This window comes from Phacochoerus africanus, chromosome 8, assembly GCF_016906955.1.
Source record: "Phacochoerus africanus isolate WHEZ1 chromosome 8, ROS_Pafr_v1, whole genome shotgun sequence".
NCBI classification, from domain to species: domain Eukaryota; kingdom Metazoa; phylum Chordata; class Mammalia; order Artiodactyla; family Suidae; genus Phacochoerus; species Phacochoerus africanus.
This window is the reverse complement of record NC_062551.1, coordinates 37,576,076-37,599,683: the sequence shown is the minus strand read 5'-3', so window position 1 is coordinate 37,599,683 and position 23,608 is coordinate 37,576,076. Positions and strand designations below refer to the sequence as shown.

General features: G+C 38.2%; 1 protein-coding gene across 2 annotated transcripts in view; it reads right to left on the bottom strand.

Annotated features, from left to right (window-relative positions):
* Positions 1-292: 292 nt before the first annotated feature.
* C8H16orf87 (chromosome 8 C16orf87 homolog) overlaps positions 293-23,608 on the bottom strand; it is a 32,938-nt gene continuing 9,622 nt past the window's right edge. Inside the window, exons 3-4 of one of the 2 annotated variants that reach the window (XM_047792263.1) lie at positions 7,667-7,849; positions 293-1,296 (exon numbers count right to left, since the gene is read on the bottom strand). In XM_047792263.1, the coding sequence (XP_047648219.1) occupies positions 1,178-1,296; positions 7,667-7,849 (302 nt within the window). In that variant the 3' untranslated portion in view covers positions 293-1,177. The remainder of the gene's footprint in view (positions 1,297-7,666; positions 7,850-23,608) is intronic. The other variant, XM_047792264.1, reaches the window with a different exon arrangement.

The window sequence follows — 23,608 nt, the reverse complement described above, 5'->3', positions numbered from 1 at the left end:
TTCTTAAGAAAGGGCTAAGTCTAACTGATGCCTACCTTCTAATAAGGCTTTAGAACTTCCAACAGATTGGGGTGAGGTGGGAGGGAGGCACAGAGCAGGGGCACAAATGCCACTGTTGACTCAAAATAATAAAAGTCCTTATCAAGCTTGAATATGGTAAGCATTAAATTGACATGCAAAAATGAAAAGGCATTTAGTATAAAACAAATTGATTAACACTAGAAAATTAATAATTTAAAATATATTTCACAAATTTCAGTAGAACAAAAAGCTTATGCCACACTACTGAATCTATTAGTTTCAATATTAAGGTTTATTTTTTTCCTCCAGAGTGAGGTTAAGTAACAATTTAAATAATTTTCAAGACGTATAAATGAACATCCATTCAGAAAGAACATTACTGCTTAAAAGTGGCTATCTAAGAAATATTTTGTATGTAATAAATATATTTTATGTTAAGGTTAACAGGCACCATCTTGAGAGCAAAAAAGTATTTTTTTAACCAATAAATAAATTACATTCAAGAAAACAAGGTGTTTACATCTGAAGGATGATATATCCTTAAATGTTTTTCTTCATATAGCACCCAAACTTCCAAACTATCTAGAAAGTTTCTAAAAAATAACTCATACCTTAAGTCATAAAAATAAAGACCAAGAAAAAAATCAATTTAAGACAAAATTTACAGTTTACATTCCTAATTCCTCATTCAATAAAATACCAATTGCCAATTTATTAAATGAACTGTAAATATGCAATCAGTTAGTGCTGAAAACCTGAAATATATATATTTAAAAATCACTCTTTCTCAAAGTATTTAAAATATTGCATCTCTGGCGGCAAACCTGCGAACTATCACTTTATTTCTCTAGTTTTCATACTTCCACTCCCAACCCCACCCCTTTATCCTTTATCCAGCACTTTTTTGGGGGGTGAGGTGGTAAATGCACAACATCCCAAACACAAAACACTGACAATACTCCTTGGTAAACAAGGAAGTCCCAGAACAGTCCAAGCCTACAGCTTTGCTCAAAAAAGAGTGGCACAGGCTACGATAAGGAAAGAAACAATCAATGGCCCTTATTGATGCAGTCAGAATGCTCCTGAGAGTCCATTACTGTTTGAGAATTTGCTGATGTAATCCTGAAGAAAGTTTCAACACACCTTGTGACAAATATCAGAGAATAAGTCTTTGATTAATAATTTTTCTATTTATTTCTGCCAAGGCGACTGAAAACACGAAAGCCTTTTCATCAGAGAGGTTAGCATAGATGTCAATTTCCTTTTCCTGTTTCTCTGTTAAAAGAAAAAGGGAAAGCTTTTAATATAAAGGTAGTAGATGCAGCAAAAATATTTTTAAAGTTTTCAAGTATTTCTTTAAATGACAATACTAATATGTACTACAATGTATGCTAAATGTTAAAAGTATCATGCTATTGAAACGAATTTTTTTTTTTTGGCCACTCCTACAAAATGTGAAAATTCGAGGGGAAGGGATCAAACCCATACCACAGGAGTGCCCTGGGCTGCTGCACTAACACTGCTGGATCCTTAACCCCACTGCGCCACAAGAGAACTCCATGAACAGAAATTTTTAAATTACACAAAGGAGTTACTGAAATGCCATGAACTAAATTCTAAGACTAAATGGAGACTATATATATATTTCTATACACAAAGTCTAATATCTACATCATTTCTTAAGAATCTCAACAGCAGAAACTCACTGTCTCAATCAAAATGAATTTCCTCACCCTAAAGATGAATATCAATGGTGAATATATTTACAAATCAATTAAGTTCTTCACCCTGCTATACAGAAAATAAGAATAACCAATATTTATTTCTACTTTTCCCCTCCTGATTACAAATGTAAGAGAAGTTCGAGGTAGAAATTTTGAAAAACAAAGAAAAAAGGAAAATCACCTAGTATCTCATAAGCCAGTTAAAATCATAATTAAAATCTTTGTATATTCTCACAAATTATCTTTTCAGGCTCTACTATTGATTCTATTTTTATCTGTTTTTGTTTTGTTTTGACTTTTTACTCAAAGTTAAACATGAGGATTTCCCATCATGGCTCACTGGTAACAAACCCAACTAATATCCATGAGGGTGTAGGTTCCATCCTTGGCCGCACTCAGTGCTCAGTGGGTAAAGGATCCGGCGTTGCCGTGAGCTGTGGTGCAGGTCCTTGGCTCAGACCTGTGTTGCTGTGGCTCTGACAGAGGCCTGCAGGTGCAGCTCCAGCTCCAACTCCACCCCTAGCCTGGGAACTTCCATATGCCTAAGGTTGGCCTTAAAAAGACCAGAAAAAAAAAAAGTTAAACATGATAGAGTCTAATTATTTTTACAAAAGTTGTTACAAAAAACCACAAGTCCTCTTGCTCTAATGCACATTTTCCACTCTCCAATTGCGACTACTTTTTCAGGTGTTCCTTTTGGTTTCTACCTAAGTGACTTATTTCTCTGATGCACCATCTTGGATTTTTAGTTTTAGGCATTATTAACTGATTTTCCACCATGAAAAAACAGGATTTCCTTTTCTGTCTCTTGCCCCCACCCACTCTTTTTATTCCATCTTTCCAATATAGGTTTTATATTACCCCAATTCTGATTTTTTAATCCCAATTCTAATGAGATCAACACTGTGTTTACATTATTCATTTTCCTGTATGTTGTTTTTTTCTGAAGAGATTTTTTTTCATTTGCTTAATTTTCATTACTAATTGAATCCAAACTCTCTCATAGTTGGATAAATCTTTCAGAATGTTTACACACATAAATTTTATCTTCTTAAAGAAATTCTTGAGGAAAGCCTTCTGATGTGCTCCAATCTGAAATGGTTGCTCTCTAGGCCTACTGCACAATTATCATCTTGAGATCTCTCTTCAACAACATGTTGGAGATTCTCATCTCTCTCAAATTGGACCCTGTGTCCTAGGTCCAGGATACTTTCTTGGTTTATTTCTTCACTTTGATGGCATATAATACTTGCAGTAGCTTCCTGAGAAAGGGAGTGCAGGAAGCAAATTTTTGAGACCCTGAATATCAGAAAGTGTCTTTAGTCTTTCTTCACACTACTTCACAGTAAGACTGAGTAAAGACTCGAAGAGGGAGTTCCCATTGTGGCGCAGTGGAAACAAACCTTACTAGAATCCATGAGGATGCAGGTTCGATCCTTGGCCTCGCTCAGTGGGTCAGAGATCTGTCCCTGCCATGAGCTGTCCATCCACAGACATAGCTTGGATCTTATATTGCTGTGGTTGTGGCGTAAGCTGGCAGCTATAGCTCCAATTTAACCCCTAGCCTGGGAACTTCCATATGCCATGGGTGCAGCCCTAAAAGAAAAAAAAACACAAAAGAAAAAAAGAGATTTTGGGGAGTTCCCGCTGTGGCGAAGCGGTTAACAAATCCGACTAGGAACTATGAGGTTTCAGGTTCGATCCCTGGCCTTGCTCAGTGGGTTAAGGATCCGGCGTTGCCAAGAGCTGTGGTGTAGGTTGCAGACGCAGCTCGGATCCCTTGTTGCTATGGCTCTGGCGTAGGCCGGCGGCTATTAAAAACACTTTCAAATAATCTTGTTTTCAGCCTCAACTTCACCTCTACCCTTTCAGACATAACTGATACATAAATCCCTGACCTTAAGGCAGTTGTGTAACAAAAATCAGTTTCTTTTTTAGGTTTTCTCAAAGGGCATTACAATTTAGGTTTCTTGGGTCTGCTAAAGAAGTTACCACTTTCCAGAATTTTGCTGCTTCTCACACCTGTGGGACTTAGCACTTTAAAAAAAAATCCCTTTCGGAGTTCCCATCGTGGCTCAGTGGTTAACGAATCCGACTAGGAACCATGAGGTTGCAGGTTTGATCCCTGGCCTCGCTCAGTGGGTTAAGGATCTGGCATTGCTGTGAGCTGTGGTGTAGGTTGCAGACGCGGCTCGGATCCCGCATTGCTGTGGCTCTGGCGTAGACTGGCGGCTACAGCTCCGATTCAACCCGTAGCCTAGGAACCTCCATATGCCACGGGAGCAGCCCAAGAAAAGGCAAAAAATAATAATAGTAATAATAAATAATAAAAAAATTAAAAAAATAAAAAATAAAATCCCTTTCCAGAAGTTCCCATTGTGGTTCAGTGATAACAAACCCAAATAGTATCCATGAGGATACGGGTTTGATCCCTGGCCTTGCTCAGTGGGTTAAGGATCTGGCATTGCTGTGAGCTGTGGTGTAGGTCGCAGATGCAGCTTGGATCCTGCACTGCTATGGCTGTGGTGTAGGCTGGCAGCTGTAGCTCCGATTTGATCCCTAGCCTGGGAACTTTCATATGCTGCATTTGGGTGAGGCCGTAAAAAGATTAAAAAAAAAAAAAAAAAAAAGACCCCTTTCCTGTCATTTTACTAGGATTATGGGAGGGTACAGAGCTAGATGTGTTTATCCAATCCACCATCTTTAATTTTAAGCCTACATCAATTCTACGTTATATGTTCATTAATACATTTTAATCAGTCAAAATGTCATTCCTACATTACTAATATTCAGAATAATCATACCTCCTACATATGAAAACTTAAACCAACCAAAAAATGTTAAGTTTAATGGTTCACTTTTATGATAATGTTGTTACATAGATACCTAAAAGATTTCCTTTTCTGTTTGCTCTTCTTCCCATCTTTCTCAAAATATAAAAAACAATAGTCAATTAAAAATGTGCTTTTAGACAAATTGCCAGGTTTTTCCTTACTAAAATAAAGGTAAAGCTTGCTTCAGGGAATCAATACATACTGAATTCAAGTAGCTACTTAACACTAAGAAGAATATCAAAGAAGTCTGTTCTAAAATATGTCTCAGCCATACAATGAGACATCAACATCAAATGCTTTCACTGATGTGGAATCTGAAAAAAGGACAGAATGAACTTCTTTGCGGAACAGATACTGACTCACAGACTGAAAACCTTATGGTCTCCAAAAGAGGCAGTATGGGGGTGGGAGGATGCGTTGGGGCTGTGGGATGGAAACTGTATAAAACTGGATTGTGATGATCATTGTACAATTATAAATGTAATAAATTCATTGAGTAAATAAAAATAAAAAATAAATAAAAACCCAAAACTTCTTTAGCTAAAAAGTAACAAAAATATAAATAAATAAATAAATAAATATATAGACATTTCAGAGTTGCCATTGTGACTTAGCAGTAATGAACCCAACCAGTATCCATGAGGACACAGGTTCAATCCCTGGCCTCGATCAGAGGGTTACGGATCCGGTGCTGCCATGAGCTATAGTGTAGGTAGCAGACATGGCTCAGATCCAGCGTTCCTGTGGCTGTGGTGCAGGCCTGGGAACTTCCATATACCGCTAGTGCGGCCCTAAAACGACAAAATAAATAAATAAATAAAATAAAATATATAGACATTTCAAAAGTTTCTATTTCCTACTAGCATTATATTTAGAAAACATGGTCCGCCCTAAAGCTGGGTAAAATACAGCCCAGGGGCAAAATCTGGCCTGCCATTTGTTTTTATAAAGTCTTACTACAACACAGCCATGCCCAGCCATTTACATATTCTTTGTGGCTGCTTTCCAGGCACAATGACAGAGCAGAGTAGCTGTGATAGACTGTATGGCCCACAAAGCCTAAAATATAATTTATAATTGGTTCTTTACATAAAAAGTTTGCTGACTGCTCCCATCCCTGGCCTACATTAAAAGATTCTAGTTTATTATACAAAAACTGCTTTGAGCACTTTCTTGTTTGTATTAAAAACATACTCTAGAAATAGCCTTCTTAAAAACTTTTCTATAATAAACTAAAAATACTTAAATTTATAGCTAAACTAATTCTTCTTTGTCAAGTTAATATTACATAAAAGATTCAAACCTACATATACAGAGACTTCATTTCCCCAAATAAAAAACTGTCACATTATCTGTTTTCTCATTTCCTCTCATTCACCACCAGAAGCATTCCTTTTCCATTCTTTGAGTTATATTCCCTTTACTTCAACTGAAAAGAATGTTCTGTTTTCTGGGACAAGCAGTATTTCCCTCTCTTATCTTTGATAACTTTTCTTTACCTAGTTTTCCTTCTGAAACAGTCTTTAGTATACATTTTCTGGTCATCCTATTGCTAAAGAAACACATTTTTTGAGAAAATAACTCAAACTCTCCAGAATATCAGCATATTAGAAGGAAAGAGGAAAAAGCAGTAAAATCGACCCAGGGAGTATCAAAGCACAGTCTTCAAAGAAATAGTCAAATACATTATAAACCTTAATCCTTTAGCCATACAAATTAAGGAATTTTTAACTTTGCTAAAAGCTATACCAGTGAAGTTATTTTCCCTAACAGCAGTTAATTTTAAGCACACAAAGCAGGGAGAAATAGTGAACAGGTAAAAAAAATATTCAAGGTCTAAAATACATTCATGCTTGAATACTTGAACACCTAAGGCCAGACCTGAAAAGCAAAGTATAACTCACAAATAACACGAGAAATTATAAATGCATTTCACTGAGGATGAAATTATTATTATTATTTTTAAGGATTAGATCAAGGTGATTCTCCTGCATCAACTCTTTTTTTTTCTTTATTTTTACTTTTGTAGGGCCGCACCCGAGGCACATGGACGCTCCCAGGCTAGGGGTCTAATCGGAGCTACAGCTGCCAGTCTTCGCCAGAACTATACCAACACCAGATCTGAGCCATGTCTGAAACCCACACCACAGCTCACGGCAATGCCAAAGCAAGGGATTGAACCCACAACCTCATGGTGCCTAGTCGGATTCGTTTCCACTGCAACACAAAGGGAACTCTGAGGATGAAATTATTTTAACAAAGGTTTCTGTAGTGTCTAACTACACTGTTATTTATTTTTAATTGAAATATGATTGATTTCCTTGATAGAGGTTTTTAAAGAATTATAAAAAGCAACTATCTCTTTTTTACATTAATTACTGGCTTCAAAGTTTCACTTTTAAAAAGATATTCATGGGTATATGGGGGTTCATTATGGACTATTCTTTTTACTTTGGTGTAATCTCTTAAATTTTCCATGATAAAGGGTTTTTTTAAAAAATGTATAAATCAGGAGTTGCCATTGTGGCTCAGCGAAAACGAGCTCCACTAGTATCTATGAGGATGTGAGTTAGTTGGATCCCTGGCCCCAGGTCAAGGCTCTGGCAGTGCCATGAGCTGTGGTGTAGGTCAGACACGGCTCAGATCCCATGTTGCTGTAGCTGTGGTTGTGGCTGGCACCTGGAGCTCCAATTTGACCCCTAGCTTGGAACTTCCATATGCTGAAGGTTCATCCCTGCCACCAAAAGTATATATCGAGAAAAAAATATATATATATACCTATTTTAAAACAGGCCTTACCAGGAGAAACACAAATTATTATCTCTGAACTTTATGATCATCAGTTTACAGCAAGGTGAATTTTACCTAATTTAAGCCTTCAGTTTTTCAATAAATATTAAATTTATGTGATTTTAAAAATCAAATATCTACCTTGGAGGAAATGCTTCTCAAATTGAAATATGAGTCGGGATTTTAAGTCCCTGAGTTCAATGCCTACCAAATACTCTCTTCACTACTATCTAATTAAGATCTTAGAAAATTTTAATACTTAAAAAAAAAAAAAAAACTACTTGGATTTACTCATACCTCTTTCTTCCTCATGTTTTTTGGCAGATGCACTTTTAGGTCTTCCTCTTCCTCGTCTGATATGATCTGAATGGCTGTTACTTCGAGACCTCTTTCTGTTTTCTAAATCCTTATTTACTGTAGAATTTATCTTCTCTCGCCTAACTCTCTCTGTTCGCCTCCTCTTGGCCTCATGCTTGTTTTCTGTATGGATGAATAAAAGTGATATATTTTAGGGCTTAGCAAGAACTGTTTGCCCATGTTTTCGTTGCTTTGTTCTTTTTCTTTCTAAATAGCACTAGAGTTTGCTGCCTGGCATAATTTATAAAACTACAACCATAATATCTATGTTCCTCACACTCTTGTAGGAAAAAAAGAAATTCAACAGAATTCAGATCGACATTAACACATGAAGTAGGAAGAATATTGTAACAGAAGACAAGTTTCTTTATTTGGTACCTTTAATTTCAACCCCTACAAGTTCATACAATTCCACAGTGACCTTTCTGCCTTTTTCCTTCTCTCTGATCTCAAGCCAAAAATTGTAAAGTATTACAAAAGGAAAAAAAATTTTCCATTCTTTTTTTCTCCCTACCCAAATTAAAGACTGAACTACATCAAATACACAGAAGCAAATCTGACCTTAGCCATAATATATTAAGATTACCAATAAAAAGCAAACAAAGTATCTAGGGAAAACATAAAACACTAGGGAAGTAAGTAGTTTTTACTGAGTCACAGATGAGGTCATTTCTGACATTCTAAGAGCATTTTTATCCCAAAGAGAATAGCAATAGGAGAACTTTACTCAATATGTTGATTTAATTAATGCAAGGAGCCACCCCTCTTACTCCAAACAGATCAAAAGGCTGGATAAAGTCAGACAACATATTTGTTTAAATTGCTTTAATACATACCTGAACTCAAAAGCAAGAAAAAGAATTCCCCAAATGCTTAAAATCATGGTGGTAAGGGGCAAAACAATTAAGAAAATTCATATCCCAAGAACCAAAGGAAACAATTTAAAAGGCTGTACAAATTAAGTATGCTTAATGGAGTACTATAAATTTTTTTTTTCATTTAAGTAAAAGACGAATAAGTTATTTCCAAATACCATATCCTTGGAGAATTAATTAATTCCAGGTCTCAGATTAGACATATATTAGATGACACAAGAACATTTAATTATTCCAGATTGTAACCAAGTCATCCAAGACAACCGGCATCTTGCTAAGGACCCAAGGGCTAGCTTGAAGAAGCTCCCGCTGACTATTATAAGACTATTTGAGCATCAATAATAACTATGATACATTGAAACATCTAAAAAAGAATTACAGGCAAAGAATAAAGCATTTATCCTGCCTTTTCTATTCAAACTGTACCACTCACTGGATAATTAAGTGGCAGATGAAGAACAATTTCTCATTTTAGAATCACTGTGACTAAAAAATGAAGAAGGAATGATAAAATCAAAGTATCACCAAAGTTCAAAGTCTTTTCAACTTGAAATGACCTGAATGACCTGAATGCTAAACACAATGATGGCTAACATCACAAAAACAGATAAGTAGACTATGTTGTGCCTCCTGATAGAATATCTACCTACTAAGTAGTCTTGCCAGGAAGAAAAAAAAAATTCCTCAGGCCCTTGGATCCCAATTACAATTTATAAGGAAAACAGAAATCATTCGAGGAATGTGTTAACATACACAATGGAGACACAAACAGTAAATTCAAACGGACAGGTGATGCAGTTTAACATATAATTTGCAAGGAATAAAAGAGAAAATAACAGAGAGCAAAAAAATCATCACCCATATGCAGTGTGTGAACCATTTATGAGAAACCTGAAAATTTCAACACCAGTTGGGATATTAGATAATAAGGAATTATTCTTAATTTTTTATTGTGGTTATGCCTTTAAAGGTCTTTTAGAACTGTATAATGAAATATTTGTAACTGAAATATGAGATTTGCTTAAAAATAATGTACAAGAGAAGTAGATGTGGGTTTGGATGGGGCAGGATATGCTCAGAACTTCTAGAAAAAGTTTCAAGAAATAGTAATAGGTAAAGCTTTTTATAGTATGCCTTTTAGAGTTTAACACTGAATTTAGGTTTGTTCTTCAAGCTACCCACTCATCTCTGCAAACTTCTTCGGAGTCAAACTTCTCAAAAAAGAAGTGTCTATACTTTCTGCCTTCAGTTTCCCATTCACTCATCAATTCATTCCAGTTACCAACCCAGTGAAACTGATCAAGAAGGACAAGAGCCTGTTAGCAAATCCAATAGACATTTCTCTTTAATCATTTTAATACCAACTCTCAAAAATTCAACAAAGAAGACTACTTTTTTCCTTGAAAAAAAAATTTTTTTACTCGATTTTCAGTTTCTCCAGGTTTCCCTTCTCATCAGCCATTCCTCTTTATCTCCTCCACTGTCTTCTTCTCCTTCTCCAGATTCTTTTTCATCTCTAATAGTAACATTCGAGGACTGTCTTCAGCCCTCTTCCTGGATAATCCATGGACCCAAAACATTAAACATTATTGTTATAATGGTTCTAAAATTTATACTTTCAAGCTCTAACTTCTCCCCAAAGTTTGATGACTCACAAGCATTTCAAATGTAAAAAAAAAAAAACTCTTGATCTTCCCTCCTCCAACTTTCAGTATACTGGTAAGGAACACAAGCCAGTGGTGAAAGCCAAGTAACTTGTAATTTGTGACTCAGTTTGTTTCTTTTATCATCACAAAAGTCCACAGGTACTCCTTGCAAAATATAGCCACAACTTCATTTCTCACATTTCCATGGTCAACATCCAAACCAAATACAATCACTACATAGCTGCCAAAATTATCTTTTTATAAAAAAAGAAAAAATCAGACTGAATAGCTCCCTTTCTAAAAGCTTTCATTAAGCTTTTCACTTTACTTAAAGTCCAATTTCCTGAAAAAAGACTACAAGTTCCTGTAAGATCTGACATTCCCCTCTCACCCATTTCATCTCATACCATTAGCCACTTTGTTCGCTAATCTCCAGACACACTTTCCTTTTGATAAAGCAAGTTCCTTCCTCCCCCTTAAGTCTCTGCATTTTTTTCTTTTTCTTTTTTTCTTTTTTTTTTGTCTTTTGTCTTTTTAGGTCCGCACCCCAAGGCATATGGAGGTTCCCAGGGAAGGGGTCAAATCAGAGCTCTTGCTGTCAGCCTACACCACAGCCACAGCAACACAAGATCCAAGCCGCGTCTGTGACCTACACCACACCAACACCAGATCCTTAACCCACTGAGCGAGGCCAAGGATCAAACCCACAACCTCATGGTTCCTAGTCAGATTTGTTTTCACTGCACCACAAGAGGAACTCCCAAGTCTCTGCATCTTCTAATCCTTCTGCCTAGAGCTCTCTTCCCAAGGCCCTTCATGAGACAGGCTTCATTTTCTTCAGATGTCAATTTATAGGTCACCCCCTCTGAGTCTCCCAGGCCAAATTACTTTCCATAATCTACTACTACTTCTACTGTAGTCTGCTATTTATTTGCTTATATGGTCATTATGTCTCCCCCATAAAAATATAAGCTCTGTAAAAGTTGGGACACTTCTCTCTGTCTCATTCACAGAAGCCAGAACATTACCTACACATACTAAGTAGTGTTGAATAACTAAAATCAGACTGAGCACATGCATTTATTTCACCATTTTCTCTAAAATCCCAATGAAATGAGAATAAACATAGGAGAAAGGTAAAGGCAAAAAGGAAAATAAATCTGCAGTGTTGGAAACAAGAAAAGGGTGCTATTAGTGATCAGAAATTATAGAATCTCAGCAATTGGCAAGCTGACAGATTCTGATACAGTAACCAGAACAGAAAAAAATTAAAATCCAAAATAAGAATAAGAGATGGATCCTACAGAAGGGATAGCTGTCCTTCACAAAGATATTCCCAGGACAGAACAAAAAGTAAAATGGGGGGGGGGTGTGCAGGCCACATGGTGATCATCTAAGTAACTACAGAAATACTGCAAAACATTTGGGCCTGCATATACAAAGCAACTGACATAAAGGAGTAAAGCTCTCTGGAATCAAGCAATGTTCAAGGGGACTCTGAACCTCCACAACACAGGAAGAAGAAGCAAACAAACAAGGCAGCTCCTCATAAAAATGAAATACTATAAAGGATTTTACATTCTGCTCCAGAATAAAGTTTTCCTTATTCTGGCAATCATGGATGTCAACAGCATCCCCTAACTCACCTAATTTACATCTAAAAGCCTGCCAATAAGTTTCTTCCAATTACACGCTAAAGAGATCTGTTGTCAAAATAGATCTTCAAAACAGTGTAAGATATTCAGTATAAGTTATCTACACTGTTAAATCAAGAAATTCATTTATAAATACCAATAGGCAATTAAAGATTACCAGCTATTTGAAGAAAATAAAAGTGTGAGAGAGAAGAAACAAGATTAAAACTTGAAGAACAAAGTTAGTTCAAGAAACAAAAATTTCTTAAAACATTTCTATCATTAAGATTTTTAGAGTTCCCGCCTGGGCACAGTGGGTTAAGAATCCAACTGCAGTGACTCAGGTAGCTGTGGAGGTGTGGGTTCAATCCCTGGCCTGGTAAAGGATCTGGGAGTTGCCACAGCTGAGGTGTAGGTCACAGCTGTGGCTCAGATTCAATCCCTGGCCAAGGAACTTTCATATGCCATGGGTGCAGCCATAAAATTTTTTAAAAAGAAAAAAAATGATTCATTTTACAGAAATAGAAAAGTCCATCCTAAAATTCATATGGTATCTCAAGGGACCTCAAATAGCCAATATAATCTTGGAAAAGAACAAAGAATCACACTTCCTGATTTCAAAACTTTGTGTAACAAAACTATAGTATTCAAAAAAGTATGGTAGTGCCTTACCAGAGACATAAAGACCAACAGAATAAAACAGCCCAGAACTAAATCCTTGAATATATAGTCTAATGATTTTCAGGAATAGTAGCCATGATGATTCAAGGAAGAAGAGGAAAAAAAAAAAAAAAATATATATATATATATATATATATGTATGTATATTTTGTCCTTTTTTGGCCACCCCAAGGCATATGGAGCCCCTTGGCCAGGGATCGGATCTGAGCCACAACTGCAGCTGAGAAAACTTTTTTTTTTTGCTTTTTAGGGCCGCACCTACAACATATGGAGGTTCCCAGACTGGGGGTTGAATCAGAGTTACAGCTGCAGGCCTACGCCACAGCATCTCGGGATCTGAGCCACAGCAACAGTTTCACGGAAACTCCTAAGAAAACAGAACTTTTAGGAAGTGATTTTGGGAGTTATTGTTGTGGCTCAGCGGAAATGAATCTGACTAGTATCCACGAGGATACAGGTTTGAACCCTGGCCTCGATCAGTGGGTTAAGGATCCAGTGCTGCTGTGAGCTGTGGTGTAAGCCAGTGGCTCGGACCCAGCTTTGTTATGGCTGTGGAGCAGGCAAGCAGCTACAGCTCTGATTCGACCCCTAGCCTGGGAACCTCCATATGCTCTGTGCGGCCCTAAAAAGACAAAAGAAAAAAAAGTGATCTGGGGGAAGCTGGATATCCAGTCAAAAACGAAACTGAACCCTTATCTTTTACCATAGACAAAAATTAACTCAAAATGGACTGAAGATCCAAGCAGCTATACTTATAATCATATATAAACCAAATATAACCATGAAACACTTAGGAAAAAAACAAATCCTTTATGACAGAGGATTTGCAATGATTTCTTGGATATGACACCGAAAGTATAGGGAACAAAAGAAAAAAAAGACATTTTGGACTTAATCAAAATTAAAAACTTCTGTTTTGTCAAAGAACTAGAAAGGCAACTCATGAAATGGAAGAAAATATTTGCAAAAATATATCAGATAAGGGATTAACATCCAGAATAAAAAGAAATTCTATAGTTCAACAACAAAAAAAATTCAAAAATGGACAGAGAATCTGAAGACTTTCTCCAAAGAGAGACAAATGGTCACTAAACACATAAAAAGATGTTCAACATCACTAATCATTAGGGAAATGCAAATTAATATCACAATATCACTTCATACCCATTAGGATGGCTATTATGAAATTCACATAAAATAACAAGTGTTGGTGAGGATGTGGAGAAATCAGAACCTTTGTGCATTGCTGGTGATAATGAAAAATGGTACAAACAATAATGGCAAGTCCTCAAAAAATTAAACTATATAATTCAGCATTTCCTCTTCTGGGCATATACCCAAAAGGAATAAAAATAGGGAACTGAATGGGTATTTGTACACACATGTTCACAAGCAGCATTTTTTTTTTTGTCTTTTTTGCTATTTCTTTGGGCCGCTCCCGCGGCATATGGAGGTTCCCAGGCTAGGGGTTGAATCAGAGCTGCAGCCCCTGGCCTACGCCAGAGCCACAGCAACGTGGGATCCGAGCCGCGTCTGCAACCTACACCACAGCTCACGGCAACGCCAGATCATTAACCCACTGAGCGAGGGCAGGGACCAAACCAGAGACCTCATTGTTCCTAGTCGGATTCGTTAACCACTGCGCCACGACGGGAACTCCAACAAGCAGCATTTTTCACAACAGCCAAAAGGTGGAAGCAACTCAAGTGTCCATCAATGTATGAATAAACAAAATGGGGTATATACACACAATGGAGTATTATTCAGGAAGGAAATTCTAACATGTTAGAAAATGGATGAACTCTGAAGACATCATGCTAAGTGAAACCAGACACAAATGGACAAATACTGTATGATTCCACTTATAGGACGTAACTACAGTAGTCACATTCACAAGCACTGAAAGAATAGTGGTGGTCTGGGGTGGAATGGGGACAGAAGATGGGAGAATGGGGAGTTAATTGTTTAATGTGTATGGAATTTCAGTTTGGGAAGATGAAAAGAGTTCTGGAAATGGACAGTGATGATTAAGCATGCAGTGTGAATGTACTTAATGCCACTAAACTGTACAACTTAAAATGATTAAAATACGAAATTTTATGTTACGTATATTTTACCACAATAAAAGACATGACAAAGGAGTTCTCCTGTTGTGGCTCAGGGACTTAAGGACACTGTCTCTGTGAGGATATGGGTTTGATTCCTGGCCCTGCTCAGTGAGTTAAGGGTGCGGCACTGCCTCAAGCTGCAAGTTGCACCATAGGCCTCAGCTGCAGCTCTGATTCGACTCCTAGCCTAGGAACTGCCATATGACACATGTGTGGCCCTAAAAAGAAAATTTTTTAACAAGATGAACAACAAAAAAAGGATCCATGAAAAAGAAATTAGAGGAGTTCCCGTCATGGCGCAGTGGTTAACGAATCTGACTAGGAACCATGAGGTTGAGGGTTTGGTCCCTGCCCTTGCTCAGTGGGTTAACGATCCGGCGTTGCCGTGAGCTGTGGTGTAGGCTGCAGACGAGGCTCGGATCCCACGTTGCTGTGGCTCTGGCGTAGGCTGGTGGCTGCAGCTCCGATTCAACCCCTAGCCTGGGAACCTCCATATGCCGCGGGAACGGCCCAAGAAATAGCAACAACAACAACAACAACAACAACAAAAAAGACAAAAGACAAAAAAAAAAGAAAAGAAAAAGAAATTAGAAAACAAAATGAACTGTGCAAAATAAAGTTCAAAAGACAAATTAAGTAATGGAAATGGCTGAAGACAGGATTATAGATCTAGAAAAAGAAAACATTTAAATTTTCTGGAACAAAGAAAAGAATATGATGATAAGAGAACAGAAATAAAGGAAAGACCCAAGAAATCTAATGGTAATCTATGACATAATTGCTAATTACCTACCTAATGTTCATTTTCCAGCTCTTCCTTAAGAACAGAAAACTGCTGGAGTTCCCGTTGTGACTCAGTGGTTAATGAATCCAACTAGGAACCATGGGGTTGCAGGTTTGATCCCTAGCCTTGCTCAGTGGGTTGAGGATCTGGCGTTGCCGTGGGCTGTGGTGTGGGTCGCAGACATGGCTCGGATCTGGCGTTGTGGTGGCTGTGGTGTAGCTACAGATCCGATTAGACCCCTAGCCTGGGAACCTCCATATGCCTCAGGAGCAGTCCTAGAAAAAGGCAAAAAGACCAAAAAAAAAAAAAAAGAATAGAATCCTGTTAAGGTCAAGAGGGCAATGTGCCCAACTAAAATATACACATTCTCCTGCAGGTGAAGTCGAAATGAAATTTAGTTCTGGCCAATGACATGTAAATGGAACTGGATAAGGTTTCCAGAAAATTTCTTTTCTTTTTTTTTCTTTGCCACATCCACAACAAACAGAAGTTTTCAGGCCAGGGATCAAACCCATGCCACAGCAGTGACATAAGCCACAGCAGTGGCAATGCTGGAGCCTTAACCCTCTAAACCACCAAGGAAATCCCAGAAAGTTTCCTTTTAAGGAGGTAAGCATGACTGGCATACCACTTTGTCCCTCTGCCCATCCCTCTTCTTCCTATTTGGAATGCTTACAGGATGCCTTGATGTACAAAGATTATCCTGTAACAGTGAGGATGAAAGCCACACATTCTCAAGAAACAGAAGACCTTAAGTCCTTGATGATATCACTAAACCAATAGTCCTGTACAGTAGTCCCTTGATATCCATGGGGAAGTGGTTCTAGGACTCCCACAGATACCAAATTCTGCAGATGTTCAAGTCCCTTATATAAAATGGTATACTATTTGCACAAAACCTACACACATCCACCTGAGTAGTTTAAGCCATTTCTAGATGTAATACTTAATACAATGTAAATGCTATGTAAACAGTTACTGGTGCACAGCAAGTGCAAGTTTTGCTTTACAGAACTTTCTGGAATTTTTTTTTCCTAAATATTTTCAACCCACTGTTGCTGGAACCTACAGATGTGGAAACCCATGGATGCAGAAGTTCAACTACAGTGCCCACTTCATCTTTCTTCATTAAATAGGAAAAGTAGGAGTTCCCTGGTGGCTCAGTGGGTTAAGGGTCTGGTGTTGTCACTGCTGTGGCTTGGGTCACTGCTGTGGCACTGGTTCAATCCCTGGCCTGGGAACCTCTGCATGCCATGGAAGTGGCCCCCAAAAAACAGGAAAAGAAAACTATCTGTCCAATCCACTGTTGGTCAGGTTTTCTGTGGATGGTGATTCCAATATATCATCCAGTAAGGATACCAGAAGGAAAAGAAGAGAGCATATGGGAAAAAGAAATAGGTAAAAACTGTGCTAAACTGAAGACTTGAGTCTTCAGATAGAAAGCACTGAGTATCAGGAAACAGACGGGGAGTGCAAAGTAAAGACACTCTCCACAATGATAGATAGGAAATGTACCACCATGTGTCTTTTATGAAAATTTTTTCCAGGTCTGAAACAATTTTTTGAAAATTAGTTCCAGAAATAAAAACATATGGATTTAAAAAAAAAAGGTATATAAGAAAAAGTGAGATTATCCCTGTAGTACAATGGAAAGAAATTTTAGTATGACAGCTGTGCAGCAGACCTAAAATCAGGCAGTCTTGATTAGAAGAAATCAGAGGATTCTATGCAAAATGTCTTAAAGATGAATATAGATACCATTTATGTAAACTATATGATTAAGAACCTAAAAATACAAGCACAGAGATGAAGGTATGCATTTTTTCACCAAAAAGCAAAATAGGGGAGTTCCTTCTGTGGTGCAACAGGATTGACAGCATTTTTGGAGCGCTGGGACGAGGTTCGATCCCCAGCCCAGCAAAGTGAGTTAAGGATCCAGCTGCAGCAGCTTAGGTCATAACTATGGCTCTGATCTGATCCCTGGCCTAGAACTCCATATGCTGCAAGGCGGCCAAAAAAAAAAAAAAAAAAAAAAAGGCAAAATAGGACCCCCTATTGTGGCTCATCAGAAACAAGTCCAACTGGTATCCATGAAGATGAGGATTCAATCCCTGGCCCCACTCAGTGGGTTAAGGACCTGGAGTTGCTGCCAAGTTGTGGCGTAGGTCACAGACACATAGCTTGGAGCTGGAGTTGCTATGGCTTGGGCACAGGCCAGCAGCTGTAGCTCCAATTTGACCCCCAGCCTGGGAACTTTCATATGCCACAAGTGTGGCCCCCAAAAAAAGGCAAAATAAAAACTACCTTCCTGGGAGTCCCGTCATGGCTCAGTGGTTAACGAATCCGATTAGGAACCATGAGGTTGTGGGTTTGATCCCTGGCCTTACTCAGCAGGTTAAGGATCTGGCATTGCCATGAGCTGTGGTGTAGGTCAAAGACACAGCTCGGATCTGGCATTGCTGTGGCTCTGGAGCAGGCTAGCAGCTACAGCTCCAATTAGACCCCTAGCCTGTGAACTTCCATATGCTGCAGGTTCAGCCCTAGAAAAGACCAAAAAAAAGACAAAAAAAAAACTATGTTCCACATATGAATATACAGCAGTTTTAAGTGATTAGCATGTAAAAAACAATGTTCTCTAAAGTAACAAAAGCAAACCTTCACTATGAAGTAGTTCAGAATTGAGGATCATTTACTACTGAACTGTTGTTCAGTCACTCTGGGTTTCTAAAACACATTGGCAATAATCCTTTTCTATTTTTTTTCCTCAACTCCAAAAGCAAGTATGTCATTTACAGACACATTTGCACATTTGTTACAGTTGATGAACTGCACTAACACAACCAAAGTGTTATCACTCAAAGTCCATAGTCTACATTGGGGTTTACTCTTGGTGTCCTATATTCTTTGGGTTTGGACAAACGTACAATGACAAATAGACTTCGCTTTTTTTTTTTTTTTTTTTTGGCCAAACCTGCAGTATACAGATGTTTCCTGACCAGGGATCAAACTTGCAACATAGCAGTGGCAACATCAGATCCTTAACCCACTCAGTCACCAGAGAACTCCTAGATTTTGCTTATTTATCAGGCTTTCAAATGTAATTTGAAAATTAATCTAGGTTTAATATTCATATCCCTTTTTTCCTTCCCCCATTAAAAAATGGAGAGGTTGTTATTATTTGACTAAGTTTATGCTTAAACCACTGAGAAATACATAATTAAATACTAATAAGCCAGTCCAATTTCCTACTACTTTTTTTTTTTTGTCTTTTTAGGGCCACACCCCCCACATATGGAAATTCCCAGGCCAGGGATCCAACTGGAGCTGTAGCCACTTGCCTACAGCCATAGCGATGCCAGATCCCAACTAAGTCTGCGACCTCCACCACAGTGCTAGATCCTTTAACCCACAGCTGCCAAGGATTGAACCTGAGTCCTCATGGATACTAGTCAGGTGTGCTACCACTGAACCATTATGGGAACTCCCCAATTTCCTACTATTTTAAATCTTTTTCTTATCTTTAGAGGAAGTCTTTTATAAACTAGTATCTCATTTAGATTTTCAGTTAACTTTTTCTTTACACTTTTCATAATTTAAAAATTTTAAAGGAAAAAGGTATATCCATGGTTATTAAATGCAAAATAGCACTCGTGATGTAATTAAACCACCCAGAACACTCACCTAGAAAACCAAATTTAAAGATGTGAGAGAGTGGAGCTCCCGTCGTGGCGCAGTGGTTAACGAATCCAACTAGGAACCATGAGGTTGTGGGTTCGGTCCCTGCCCTTGCTCAGTGGGTTAACAATCCGGCGTTGCCGTGAGCTGTGGTGTAGGTTGCAGACGCAGCTCGGATCCAACATTGCTGTGGCTCTGGCGTAGGCCGGTGGCTGCAGCTCCGATTCAACCCCTAGCCTGGGAACCTCCATATGCCGTGGGAGCAGCCCAAGAAATAGCAAAAAAAAAGATGTGAGAGAGTTCCCATTGTGGCTCAGCAGTAACGAACCCAACTAGTATCCATGAGGATGTAGGTTCGATCCCTGGCCTTGCTCAATGGGTTAATGATCCGACGTTGCCATGAGCTGTGGCGCAGGCTGGCAGCTGCACCTCTGATTAGACCCCTAAGCTTGGAAACTTCCATATACCACAGGTGTGGCCCTAAAAAGCAAAAAACAAACAAAAAGATTGGAATGAACTGAGTTTGTTCTCACCAAAAACTGCTTTTGTCAGTATTTGGTGACTGACCAATATCTGAATAGACAACCACCACAGCAGTTACGGACTGATCAAATATTTGAATAGATTACTACTAGAGTTTAGTAGGTTTAGTCCACAGTACAGATACTTTCAATTTTAGGAAATGCAATATTTCCTTTAATTTCTTTTTTAAGGAAATTTCCCTTGTGGCACAATGGGTTAAAGCTCAGGCGTTGTCACTGCAGTAGCTCAGGTTGTACTGCAGGATCCATCTGTGGCTCAGGAATTTTCACACGCTGTAGGCTCAGCAAATAAAAAGAAAGAAAAGAAATCTCCTCAAATTAACAGACTAAGTAAGGCTTAATCTGATGGCTACTTTTAAACTCTGTTACCTATTCAATTTAGAAATGAAACCTGGGAGTTCTGCTGTGGCACAGCGGGTTAAGAACCTGGTGCTGTATCTGCTAAGCCATGGGTCTGATCCCTGGCCCAACCACAGTGGGTTAAGGATCCAAACCACAGCTGCAGCTCCAATCCAACTCCCTTGCCCAGGGAACATCCATATGCCATGGGTATGGCCAAAAGAAAAAAGAAAAAAAAAGAAATGAAATCCTACTGAACAAGACAGTCAATTTTTTAAAATTTACCTCCATTTAATGTTGCCCTCTTCAAAAAAGGATAAAACAATACATTCCTAACTCATTTGGAAAGGTATCAAAGAATAATTTATTAGCGTTTCCATTGTAGTACAGCAGAAATGAATCTGACTGGGAACCATGAGGTTGCAGGTTCGATCCCTGGCTTCCTTCAGTGGGTTAAGGATCTGGCATTGCCATGAGCTGTGGTGTAGGTGGCAGACGTGGCCCAGATCTGGTGTTGCTGTGGCTGTGGCGTAGGCTGGCAGCAAGAGCTCTGATTAGACCCCTAGCCTGGGAACTTCCATACGCTGCAGGTGCAGCCCTACAAAGCAAAATAATAATATTAATAATAATAACAGTAATTTGTTGCCTTGAGGTTCTATGTACTCATACAAAAACACTGAGTATTAATTTGTAACACTCATCTTTTCCTCGTCAAAATTAAGTTTAAACTTGTAAAAATATCTTAATTTCCATAATTGATTCTGAATTTTCATCTATATTTTCAGCTAGACAAAGTTTCATATGCTGGTCTAATGTCCTACTTCCATATTTCCACACATGTTATGAAGATATAAAGATGATCACTATATTTGAAAAATATAAGTTGAACAGTTCAAACCAGGATTAAAAAAATAGCTTAAGAGATTATTTTCTCCCTGCATGTCACAAAATTATAATAAATAAGAGATTTCAACCCACTGAAATTTAAAATTATCTTTTATAGCTTTTTTTTTTTTTTTTTTGCTTTTTAGGGCCACACCCGAGGCTTATGGAAGCTTCTGGACTAGGGGTTGAATCAGAGCTATGGCTGCCAGCCTATACCAAAGGCACAGAAACATGGGATCTAAGCCGAATCTGCAATCTACACTACAGCTCATGACAACATCGGATCCTTAACCCACTAAGTAAGGCCAGGGATCGAACGTGCATCCTCATGGATACTAGTCATATTCGGTTCTACTGTAGCACAACAGGAACTCCTGATTTTACTTTTAAGATAAATGCTATTTGAGTTTTTTTTTTTTTAATGTAGATTTTCTTTAATTTGTTTATTTTGCTTTTTAGGGCCACACCCGTGGCATATGGAGGTTCCCAGGCTAGGAATCGGAGCTGTAGCTGCTGGCCTACACCACAGCTCACAGCAACGCCAGATCCTTAACCTACTGAGCAAGGCCAGGGATCAAACTCACAACCTCACCGTTCCTGGTCAGATTCGTTTCAGCTGAGCCACGACGGGAACTCCTAAATGCTATTTGAGTTTTAAAGATATTTCTCTCTTTTGTTTTCAATGTTTATGCAAATAAAGTCTTCCTTGATTCCTCTTTGTTAACTAGTTACCTATCCATTTAGGCATTTAGTGATTAATACCACATGTAAAAATCATTTTGTGGGGGTCTTAAAAACAAATGAAAAATAGAACTACAATATGATCTAGCAACTCCACTTCTGGATATTTATCCAAAGAAAATGAAAAACACTAACTTGAAAGATAGATGCATCCCCATGTTGACTACAGCATTATTCACAATAGCCAAGGTATGGCAACAACCTAAATGTCCATCAATGGATGAATAGATAAACATAACGTGGAGTATTATTCAGCCCTAAAAAAAAAAAAAAGAATGAAATCCTGCCGTTTGTGACAACATGGATGGACCTTGAGGGCAGTATGCTATGTGAAATAAAACACAGAAAGACAAACATCATACAATCTCACTTATGTTTGGAATCTTTAAAAAAAAAAAAAAAAACCCAGGAGCTCATAATTAGCACATATGCCTTCTCTAAAAGATGTACCCTACTTAATTACCCATTCCCTAGTGATGATAATAGGCTTAACTTTTTGCTATTACAATGCTGGCTGAAAATCCTAGTAAATATTTTATTGTGTATTATATACAATTATATCTCTAGGCTACATATCAATTGATAAAGAAGTCTAGATTCTAGGTTATATAAATTTAAAAGTTTTAACTACTGTCAGAGTGCTCTCCGAAAAGGCAAGCCAATTTACACTCTCACCACCAGAAGGAAAGTACTCATTTTGCCATAATTATAAAAGTACTTAGGGAGTTCCTACTGTGGCTCAGTGGGTTAAGGATCCAACTTAGTCTCCGTGAAGATACGGGTTCAATCTCTGGCCTAGCTGAGTGGGTGAAGGATCCAGAGTTGCCATAAGTTGCAGCATGGGTCAAAGATGCGGCTTGGATCTGGTGTTGCCATGCTGCCTCAGCTGCAGCTCCCATTCGACCCCTAGCCTGGGAACTTCCATATGCCACAGATGCAGCCATAAAAGGAAAAAAAAAAAAAGCATTTAGAAATCTTTTAAATTTTTGTCAGAATGTGGACAAAAAGAATGGTCTTTTATTTCAACAGCATTTCTTTCTAGATTATTAGTGAATTTATCTTTCCAGATATATAATATATATCAATTTCATTTCTTCTACAAATTCTCTAATTAAAACTGAAATATTCTAGAACCCACTGACAACATTCATCAAGTACTTGATAAAATGTGGACATTTTAAAAATCATACTCTTCTCAATTTCCTACAAACTACAGGCTACCCAAGGTAAATCTTACTTTTAAGAAACTTAACTGTAAAAATGAGTATTTACTGAGAACCTATAACATACCAAGCTTTCTTTAATGTTAGACATTTTCATATGAACTTCATCTAAACTTCAATCCTCTAAGGTGGGTACTATAAATATATGTATACGCAAGTAAACAGTAGCTGCTCGTGGAGGTTAAAAAAATGACCAAACTGGAATCTGAAGCAAGATCTTCCAACCCTGATGTCCGTACTATAGCAAACTGCTTTACAGGCTCTTACGCCTTCTTAAAACTCTTTCTTCCTTTGGTTCTACAGCACAGTCTACCCTGATTTTTCTCTATCCTTTTTATTCTTTCTGTTTGTTTTGCTGGTTCTTCTTCCTCCTCCCTAGGATTTCTAGGCTTCAATGTTTCATCTTCACTTCAAGGTCATAAGGCTACTCTTATTAAACAACAGAACCTTAGGAAACTCCAAATGTAAAATAATAATGAACTGCTTTTCACTCATCACTCCGACCTATGTATGCTGACAATCACCCTCTGCTGCTCTCCACAGCTGACAGGACCTCCTACCCACTTCCACCCTTTAAGACCAAAGTCTGTCAGGAGTTCCTGTTGCGGCACAGTGGAAACAAATCCAACTAGTATCCATGAGGATGTGGGTTCAATCCCTGGCCTTGCTTAGTGGGTCGGGTAGCGTTGCCGTGAGCTGTGGTATAGGTCGCAGACACGGCTCAGACCCCATGTTGCTGTGGCTGTGGC